Source organism: Buceros rhinoceros, unplaced genomic scaffold, assembly GCF_000710305.1.
Source record: "Buceros rhinoceros silvestris isolate BGI_N320 unplaced genomic scaffold, ASM71030v1 scaffold27253, whole genome shotgun sequence".
NCBI lineage: Eukaryota > Metazoa > Chordata > Aves > Bucerotiformes > Bucerotidae > Buceros > Buceros rhinoceros.
The window spans coordinates 1,625-12,200 of record NW_010403436.1 but is presented as its reverse complement, the minus strand read 5'-3'; the positions used below and the strand labels follow the sequence as shown (position 1 = coordinate 12,200).

At 55.6% G+C, this 10,576-nt stretch overlaps 1 protein-coding gene across 3 annotated transcripts in view; it reads right to left on the bottom strand.

The window, feature by feature from the left end:
* Nucleotides 1-377: 377 nt before the first annotated feature.
* Nucleotides 378-10,576, bottom strand: part of KCNC4 (potassium voltage-gated channel, Shaw-related subfamily, member 4) — an 11,606-nt gene continuing 1,407 nt past the window's right edge. The window contains exons 2-4 of one of the 3 annotated variants that reach the window (XM_010133021.1): nucleotides 5,536-6,517; nucleotides 4,623-4,769; nucleotides 378-514 (exon numbers count right to left, since the gene is read on the bottom strand). In XM_010133021.1, coding sequence (XP_010131323.1) covers nucleotides 378-514; nucleotides 4,623-4,769; nucleotides 5,536-6,517 — 1,266 coding nt within the window. Of the gene's footprint in view, nucleotides 515-4,622; nucleotides 4,809-5,535; nucleotides 6,518-10,576 lie in introns of all 3 variants that reach the window. The other 2 variants (XM_010133022.1, XM_010133023.1) reach the window with 2 other exon arrangements.

The following is a 10,576-nucleotide window of genomic DNA, read 5'->3' as shown; positions in this document are numbered from 1 at the left end:
CACCCTTCAAGCCCAAGTGCAAACAGCCCACGGGAAGGAGGGCTCAATAGCAGCGGGGGTTGCATGGGTTGGCCCCATTTATAGAGGATGAATAAGGTTTTGGGGGAGGGAAAACCCAAACCAACAGCTACTCCAGGGACTGTCCCAAACACACGGACACGAGACAAGGTCAATGGAGACGTTACAGGTCCTGCAAACTGGGTGGGGGGAACACGGCGGCAGCACTGGGCTGGAGAAGATCAGAACCTGCTTCTCAGGGATGGAGGTGTCCCAGCTCGGTCTCCTCTGGGCTTAGGCACCACCGCGGAGACAACGGCGTCACAGGGAAGGGGAGTACAGAGCTACACGACACAACAAAGCGGAATCCAGACGGTGTTTTAGAGGATGGAGGGGACGGGAGAGCAGGGACGCTGCAGAGGACAGGGAGAGCTGCAGCGGGACACGAGGGGAGCCAAGCCCACCATGGATCCTGCCACACCATCTATGCTGCTTAGGCTTCGAGATTTTCCATAGCCTTGGTGAAGAAAACGGACAGGTTAGAGCTGAGCAACCTCCTTCCCGAGGCTCGGAAAGCAGATAGCATCAGGGTGAGCATCGCCCAGCCCCACACCCCAACTCAACCCCCTAAAAACATCCAAGAAGGGCTTTTGGAGGGCCACCAAGCTCCTGCAGATCCTCAGCGCCTCCCCTCCCTTCCCCTCGGCTCCCCGTGCAGTCAAGCAGCGCCAGCCCGATCCAAGACTCCCGAGTCATTGATGCTGGGAGATCAAACCGATCCCGGGGGGCGCTGGGGTTTGTTTCCCAAATTGCTCAGAATGAGGAATGAGTCTGGAGACTTCATGGGCTGAAGCAAAGAGGGGAGAGTGGCAGAACTCAAACTAATTGTGGATTTGGAAGGAGTTATTCCCCCGGCTCTGGTTTTTAAGTCGGCTGGAGCAGCAAGCTGCTGCCAACACCTTTCTGATGAAAAGGAACAGGTAGTCGGGCTTGTTATTTTCCGTAAGAAACTGCATTAAAGAGCAAAATATTTCTATTGCTTGGGAAACCTTCAGACTCCCCCAAAGAGCCAGAAATTGCTCCAGCTTTTATGGAGAAGGAAAATATGCTCTTGCAGTTCAAAAGCCACTTTTCTTCCTGAAAAGAAATTCTTTGCACTGAAAATCACATTTTTAGATCCAAAAATGTTCGGAGGTGAGCCCCAGGACCTGCTCTCCGGATTGCTGCACCTTGCAGGGCCAGCTCTGCTGCCAAAACATGGAAAATAAAGGATGCTCCCAGCCACGATGAGCCCAGCCGCCCTGCGCCATGCCGCGCTCACCGCATCTTCCCCGAGAGCAAACCCAGCTTCGCCTTTGCCTTCCCTGCAAGCACCAGCGAGCTCCGGAGACAGCAAGCGCATGCGGGCGGGCGGGTGCGCATACGCGGGGGGGAGCAGCGGCAGGCGGCTCCCTGACAGCAGAAAAACAAGGTGATGGATGGTCCCTCCGGCAGTGCCAAGCTCGGAAGCGATCCCCGCGTCCCTCCCGGGGTGTTGATGGCACATCTTTGGGTTCTGCTTCGTTGCAAAGACACCGACGGCGAGTGCTGGCCATGAGTCAGGGGTTAACTCTCACACCTGAGCGATCATGGCATCACCCCCAGGCACCACCCCAGGGGGGATCTTGAGACACGAGCATCATCTGGAAAAGGCTCCAGACCTCTTTAAATCTGATTTTTTTATCCCTATTTTATACTTTTTTTCCCAACCACAGCAGCCAGCAGGGAGATGCGGGAGCTGTGAACCGCTTCCATAGCTCAGCCCCCTGGGGAGACAGGGCTCCTCCAGCAGAGACCGGTCCAGGGAACACAGGGTCATCTGCCAGAACCTGTTGCTGACTTCAGCAAAGCTGTTGCAGTTCCCGCAGTGGAAGTGAGAGCAGACTCAGGCCCCGGAGAGAAGAGCAATTTCCTTATTTGCTTTTTGGCACGAATCCACGCAGCGAAGCGAGGAGGGAAGCGAGCACAGCCCTGAACTGGGGGGGAGGCACATCCTGAGCTGGGGATGTTTCCCACCTACAGCAGCTGATACAGTCCCCCTGCTCCCCCCAATAAAATCAAAAAACCACCACGCTGGGCTCATCTTTCCGCAAACTTTGCTCTTTTCCCTGGAGCGCTGAGGAAAGAAGAGCTCACGCGTTTCCCTGAGCCACAGGCGTGGGAAGGAATCGTGCCGAGATGCTACCGGTCCCTGAAAGCTAGGGGTTACTGATGGCTCTGGCACCCAAACAGCAGCGACTTGTCAGTGAGGGTGACGGGGTCAGGGCTTGCTAGAAGCCGCCTTGGCGACGCGAGGACCTGCTGCTGCAGTTGAGCACTTTGTAGGGATGCTCTCTGTCCTCTGGCTCAGCTCACTGAATAGAAAAGCATAGAAACGGGCGAGGGAACAGGGCCAAAATCACACGGCCAAGTTTGATTAAGTTTCATGCATCGCAGTCTGGGGCAGCACTTCATAAAGATGTTTGATTGCCCCAGGGCCACTCCGCAGCGGGACTCCAAGGGCAGACCTGCCCCAAGCCCAACACTTTGTTTTCTCCTTCGATTTATTCCCAAGCCACGCTCACGGGAGCACGTGGGGTGGAGTTCAGGACTCACCCCTCCATCCATCATGGTTTTCCACCAAGCTCAGGGTCAGGTGCTACCAGGGAGTCAAGCTGCAAAGTGCCGGAGGGTTGTGCTGGGCTAATTGCCACGTTCGTTAATGGCGCCGGTATCCCAGCAACACACCTAGGTGCTAACCGAGGTCACCGGCATCGCTTTATAAATGGCTTTGTTGCCAAGGAGTCGCGGAGGCTCGTTGCCGGGACCTGGCGATGCCACGCTCCCCACCCGCGAACACTCGTAGCTCCCAAGCGCACGTGCACGCTCGCACATGCTTCTAGCCGGCAGCAGCAGATGGGGACGGGGTGATGCAAGCAGGCAGTGCTGCCCAGGAACACCCGGGCTTGTTTATCATGGCGGCCTGGTGCTCCTTTGCGTGGTGCGCGTGTGTCCCCGTGCAAACATGGGCTTGTCCTTGCTTCCCCCACCTCCCCCCCAAGCCAAGCATCACTGGTGGATGCTCAGGTGAGTGTCCCCATGCTCGATCCCACGCTGCTGAAACTATGCGCCGGTCATGGCCCTGCACCAGCAAGCAACAGAGCAAAAAGAAGCTGCAAGATGCTCTGGGTTCTGGCAACCAAACCAAAAATTGCTGCTTTGCCATGCTGGAAGAGCTGCCCTGCCAGGAGGGTAAATCTCCTTCCCTCCCTTTAACCCCACTGCCTGTGGCTGCTCTTCAAATCCTCCTCTGGTCTCTATCACAACCTTTTCCTAGACCATCATAATCAGTCTCGCTAGCCTGGGGGATGCTGGACTCATCCTGCCTCCATATCATCCCTCCGAGCAGAGGACGGGGGTGCACATGCCAAGACAGACCCATGGCAACGTGTCTGGACACTTTTTGGGGAAGCGCTGAGCAGGACCTGAGTGGTGATGGGAGATCAAGGGTCTGAAGCCATCCCCGGCAGCAAGGTGACAACACTGGCAGCAGCAATGACAGCAGCCCCATGACAATCCACTGCAATCCAGCTCAGTCTTCTCCAGGGTCCAGGTCCAAGGGGTGGTGGGCAGGGGTAGCTCTTCTCTTTGAGCTGCCCCAACAAGACCAACCACTGGAATTGGGCTCAAACCATGATGGATGCCAAGATCTGCAGCATATTCCTGAACCAGCTCCATCTCCTGATTTCCACAGCTTGTAGAGACACATCAGTACCTGTCCCGAGATCTGACAGATGGCCATCAGCAAGTCGGGCTCAGAACCAAGCTCATCTCAATTTGCAGAGCTGCCAACATCCCAGTACCAGAACAAACAGGCTCAGCAGGAGATAAATCAGGACTGGGGGAAGAGGCACCCCCGGCTCCTGACATCTTTCGCTGGAGCCTAGGAGGCTGCTTTGCCCCTCTGATCATCTCTGGTCACCACTAACCCTGACCACGCTGGAGCATTTCACCACGGAAGACATCAGCCCCGACCTCCCAGGACAGCATCCTGGCACAGCCCGGGCAGGAGGCAGATATTGAGGTTCCCTCTTCCCAAAAGGTCTCATGCATCACTCAAGCCCCTCTGGACACCAGATCCACCTTTCTCCAGGTGCAAGACCACCTCAGCAAGGTGAGTAACTGGCATTAGATGGTACCAAAGAGGTGGAGGTAGCTCAGCTCTGCAGCTACACCACCCTGGACACATACATAAAACCACAGAATTAAAAACAATGAGCCGTGTCCTAAGAACAGCGGAAGCTGGAGCCCTGGAGAGCAAAGGGACAGACCTGTCCCCAAGGAGGCCAGTGCAGCCAGCACAGGGTCACAGACCCCAAATGGTGGCAGTCAGTGGGATGAGAAAACAAAAAGGGTAGAGTAGCACGGAGAGATGTGGTGGCCAGAGATGAAGCAGATGGAGAGGCAAGAAGACGAGTGGATTTGGGGAGAGGAGAATAGCCAGGCAGGCAGATGGAGATGAACCACTGTCTTGGATCAATGCAAAAAACCTCCATCTCACCCTCCCCAGCCCACGGGCCAGCTCACACCTCCAGCATCAGCCATACCTTTCTGGATGCCTCCATCCGCTGCGCAGGAGAAGTCACCCGTGGCCAGCAGGAAGCACGTGGAAGATTTCTTGTTCTTATCCCGGGTGCTGGAGCGTCGCATGGGCCGCTTCTCCTCATCAGCTGGCGACAGTGGTTGCTCCTCGTCTGACAGCACCACGTTGGCCTCACCGTTCTGCTTAGAGTCTGCAAGAAGGTGGCGGAGACCCATCAGCAAGTCGATAAACATACAGGATGAGGTCTTTGGGGTGGCCAGAAGGGTTTGCTTAGACCACACAAGGAAGCAGAAGACCAGGTTCTGGCAGACAGAGCTACACCCACAAATTCAAGTACTGAAAACACTTCTCTGGGGTATTTGGATCTCCCCATGTCCCCACGGGTGAAGGACCACCACTAGCCAGACATGTGACTGCTCAGGGCTGACCTCAGTGAATATTAACTCCAAACTTCAGCTCCGTGCACGAAAGCAAGAGATAAAAGTCCAGGGGCTGATTTTGCTCCTGCCTGAGCATGGGATTTGGAGCAGTGTTGGCCCTGTGCAGGGATGCTACCTCTACTAGAAGACGAATGGGGAGGTGGGGGTCAAGGCAAAGAAAATCTACCCCAAGGGCATTACCAGTCTAAGATGGGACTCGGGCTAATGGTCTTACCTGTGTCAGTGTGAGGAAGAGGTGGACTAGGGAAGGACACCTTGAATCACACCACGGTGTTATGATCTCTGCCATAAGAGAGCAAGATATGGCCCTTACCCCCCACCTGGAGGAGGAATCTCGATCTGCAGCATCCTGGTCCACCAACCCAGCACCCGATTCCCAGACACCCCCAGCCCTTTCTGCACCAGGAGACGGGGGCTGCGTCCTGCAGCGGGGCAGTCCCCAGGGACACGGGGGACCAAAACCACTGCTTTGAGGGCTCTTGGAGGTATCCCCCTTCCTCTGCCCCACCTTCAGGGTCTCACCTGACCGTTTCCGCTCAGCCAACCCCTCCTCTACTGCCAAGGGACAAGTGTCGCTCTGGGTGCTGTTCCGGGGGGAGTTTTCCTCAGATTTGCAGTAGGTGGGGGAGTCCAGCGGGGCTGGACGGGGTATATGCTTTTTCTTCTTCTTTGGCAGCTTCTGCTTGGCCATGGCCAACGAATAGTACATCCCAAAGTTATTGACAATGACGGGCACAGGCATGGCGATGGTAAGCACCCCGGCCAATGCACAGAGAGCCCCCACCACCATGCCCGACCAGGTCTTGGGGTACATGTCACCGTAGCCCAGGGTCGTCATTGTGACCACAGCCCACCAGAACCCAATGGGGATGTTCTTAAAGTGAGTCTGGTCACTCCCGCGGGGGTCGGACGTCTTGGCTCCGATCCGCTCGGCGTAGTAGATCATAGTGGCGAAAATCAAGACCCCCAAGGCGAGGAAGATGATGAGGAGCAGGAATTCATTGGTGCTGGCCCGTAGCGTGTGGCCAAGCACCCGGAGACCCACAAAGTGCCGTGTCAGCTTGAAGATCCGGAGGATCCGGACGAAACGGACCACCCGTAGGAAGCCCAGTACATCCCGGGCAGCTTTGGAGGACAGGCCACTGAGACCTACCTCCAGGTAGAAGGGCAAGATGGCCACAAAGTCAATGATGTTGAGGAGGTTTTTAACGAAGAGAAGCTTATCTGGACAGCAGATGATGCGAACCAGGAACTCAAGGGTGAACCACAGGACACAGACCCCTTCAATGTAGGTGAGGATGGGCTCCGTCTCCACTTTATGTGTCAGCAGGATCGTCGTGGTGTTGCCAACCACGAGGGTCTCCGTCACATTGACGTTGATGTTGAAGGCCTCGTGTGTCTCCAGGCAGAAGGTTGTGATGGAGACCAGGATGAAGAAAAGCGAGGCAAAAGCAACTACCTGAAGAAGTAGAAATGAAATGGGCCATTAGCTTGATTGTCCATTTGAGTCAACCTCTTCTCTTCGGAGGAGAGCAGCAATTTTATGAACCATCATGACAACAACTTTGGGGCAGTCGGAGACATCCTTCTGGTGTCACCTACCTTTGGTACAGCTCTTCTAACCCCTGCTAGTGAATAGCAACAGTAGGGATGGGAGAAGTCTTCAAACAACAGAAATAGGTGCAACAGGCTCAAAACATCCCAGGAGCTCTGCTGCTGCCACCCACTTCCCCAAGGTCAAGGATGGAGAATGGGAGGTGGCTTCCCTGGACCTCTCCCCGTGAGTCAGCAGCAAACCTCAGTGACTGGGGCCATCAGTCCAGAATCTTCCTCCAAGTGCTCTGATATGTCCAGGGGATGCGTGCGGGGCTCCAGCTATGGCTGGAGGTGTGCCAGAAAGGCCAGTGATGGGGATGAAGGGAGACCTGCACCTCCCTGGGTTTGAGCAGACCCCCGCTGGGAACACACATGAAAAGGGGACTTTGAGAGGACCGAGTCAAAGAGCTTTTCTCTCCGTTCACTCCAACTCCCCATAGATGAGACGTTTGCACCATCCAAGGCTGTGAAGTTGGGGTCTGGATGTATCAGAGATACATTCTTTCACCCCCTCCTTGCTCCCCAAGGGTCAGCAATCAGATGATTCTATGATTCTATGTGCCCATGAATGGTCCCAGGACAGAGAGGGCAGGATGAGGAGGGGAAGAGCAGACAGAGCTCAGCACCCCACTGATGCCTGGACCTGGTGACACTCAGATGGTGCCATTTCTCCCCTCTACCCACCTGGTGAGACCTTTGTCCCCTCCCGCAATCTCCTCCCCACAACACGCTGTGGATGGAGGCGACGAGGGACCAGCAGCAGGCAGTGGAAATCGCAGGCTGTGTCAGAAAGAAACCACTTTGTCGTCCCCCCATCAATCCTGCTCAGCTCTCCCCGCTGACACAATGAGCTCATGATGAGTCCATTACCCAGAGCATCTGTTTCCAAGAGCACACCCCTCCACCCCCCCAAAAAAAAAAAAAAAAAGGAGGAAGATTGGGCTAATTTGGGTTGAGATCAATAGACACCTCAATGCACACACACACCACCATGACACCCCCCCCCCCCCAAAAAAAAAAAAGAAAAGGCAGGAAAGCTCTTCCTCTCCCTCCCTCCAGCACAGAAGCACAGCGGGTTGGGGAGCAGATCCCGCCACAGCACCCTTTGCTGCCGCACACCCAGCAGGACACGACTCTTTGCTGAGGAACCTCCCCGACAGGCTGCATGCAGCCGGCAGCCACGAGTCGACAGCGCGTTCCTCGGCCAGAGTGAATCAGCAGCAGAGACAGCCTGAGTCACGCTGGAGAAGAACCCGGCCCTGGACACTGGTGGGAATGAGCCAGCAGCCCTCAGCCTGCCAAGAGCATCCATGAGGGGTGTCCCCAAGGGCAGACCCATGTGGGTCCAGCACAGGGAGCATCAGCCCTCCAAAAGTTAGGTGTGAGGTTTAAGCCAGGCTTTAACTGATGAAGAAACCTCTAGGAGATGTTTCTCCCTGCCCAGCCATAGGCACCAGCTCAGGGATGAGCTGAGATGCTCCACTCGCCCCAGTGCAGACCCCTCTGGACCACACTCTGGGATGTGGCTGCACTGGTGGCCGCTCCAAAGGTGGGCCTCACTGATCAGCATCCCGTAATTTGGGAAGCAAACCCAAGAAAGAAGAGGGATCCTAAAGCAAGGCCAGTTTAACTGGACCAGTGTGTCTACACAGCAGTGGCACGGCCAAAATAATCCACTTCTGAGCTGGGGGCTGAGTAATGGTCCTGAGTTTCCCTGTGTGGGGAATCTGAGGAAAACCAGAAGTGTAAAAACTTTGACTCAAACCAAAGTAGGAAGAAAACAAACCTACCCAGGCAACGGAGCAGCCCTGCTGTGTGAGCCAAGGAGGTGAGATCTGATTTAGCCCCAGGAGCAAAAGCAACCTCTAAAAATAGGAGAGGCAGGTTCACAGCCAGTGCCAACCAGCATGTCCCCCCCAAAGTCAATAGTGCTGCTCCAGTTCTGTGGCAGCTGAAGAGCTGACCTGAGATTTCTCAACCCAGCTTTAGCCTCTGCACCAAAACTGTCTTAAAAATGAAAGAAAATCTACGTACATACTCAGTAGCCACCAGACTCCACCGAGAGTCCCACCAAACAGGTCCTCCAGAACCTGTCGATGACCTACACAATCTCAACACGTGCTCAGCAGCTTGAGCTGGGTGTTCCCCCAAAACCCCATGACCCTACAGGGAGTCACTAGCCTGGGAGCCCCAATGGAAGTGGGGTCAGGACCCCACAGGTCGGGCTACAAAGGGGGCAATAATGAGGAACTACAAGGAAGAAGAGATGGAAGTGGAGATATAATCACAACCAGGGCAGTTTCCCATGGGGAGAAGAAGCGTTGTATGTTCCAGAGCTACACTAGAGACCAAGTTTTCTCGGAGACTGGACTAGACATGGGAGCGAAGATCTCGTGGGCATCGATGCTATGAGGAGAAGATGCTAAAACCGTGGGGGGAGAAATTTCTAACCGCATGCTCAGGCAGTTGTCAGCTCAGGAGGTGCCGGGAGAGAGAAGTGCTGGAAGGAGGGAAAGATGGAAATAGCCGGGAGCCAACTGAGTCAGGGCCCGAGGGGCTGCTCAGCGGGTGAGGAGGAGCAAGGACCGGAGAAATTTGGCCCTCAAGACTCTTAGTCACTGCTGTCGCACAACGGAGGGTTTACACACACAACCAGGTCCCAGCTGCTCCGGCGCGTCCCGAGGCCAAACGCCGCAGGCAGCAGCACCTATTTTGCTCTGAAAAGGAAGGGGGAGACTCCAAAAAAGGGGCATTAGTAAAGAAAACCCACTTCAGCCACCCCACCACACCACGGCAGCGTCATGGACGTTGCACCAGCAGAAATGCCTCTGGGTCCTGGAGCATCCTATTGCTGCATGGTGACTCCAAACCAATCACAGTTCTCTACATTAACTGGGGATGCTGGGCGCGTTGTGCTCACTTGAATTAGTTATTCTGCTCCGTGCCTCAGTTTCCCCTTCCGTCAAAGCAGTTCTGAGACAGTACAAAACAATGCTGACATTTTAGAGTGGAAAATGCAATCCAGAATGAGCATCACCGCTGGAAGGTGACATCCCCGGAGCAGCGCTAAGCTGAGCTTAGAGCAGGAGGAAAGAAGCAGGGAGCTCTCAATGCAGACTGGTCCCACTCCAGCCCAGTCAGGCTTCATCTCTGCGCGCTCCGGCTCAGCACACAGGGAACGCAGAACTAAACACCACCGCAAATAAACTGGAGCTGACTTCTTGCACTCGGGTTTATTTTTCCTTTTTTATTTGCAGCTCTGCACCACTGGCGGCATCTCTCCAAGAGGGGCAGGGGATAGGGGACCCCTTCTCCAACGAGCTCTTGCTGCTCTGTGTGTGTGTGTGTGCTATTCCCTTAGCTGCAAAAACGCCGCCTTGTCAGAGCGACCCCCTGCCCCGCGTGCTGCTGGTGGGTGTGAAATGCCTGCAGGATTTCTTACCATTGACAGCGGGTTTTTACACCTCTAAATGCACCCAGAACCCGTTTAGAGCCCCAACACCAACCCGTGCACACGGCAGATTGAAAAGCTGGGTGCGGTGGTGGACAGGCAGATGGGGATGGGGATGGGTGGGTGTCCTGGGGGGGTCAGCAGGCAGTGCTCTGGGGGTGAGCTGAGCATGGCTGGGCGAGGAGATGCATGCGCAGAATAGTGGCCAAGCGGGGTTAGGGAGCCCAGAGATGCACCTGGTTACGGAGGGCACGTTGTTGTCGGTGGGCGGGGGTTGTCTGTGGGCACAAGGCGGGTTGGCGGGGGGTGTCTGTGCATGTAAGCGCTCACGTGTGTGTGTACACGGCGTGTGGCTGAAGGGGCGGGTGCGTGTTTGTGTGTGAACGGTGGCTGAGAGCCTGCGCTCGCACGTGCTGATGGGGAGCGTATGCTGCGCGTGGGCAGCATCGACGCGGCGACGGAGGGGGGAGG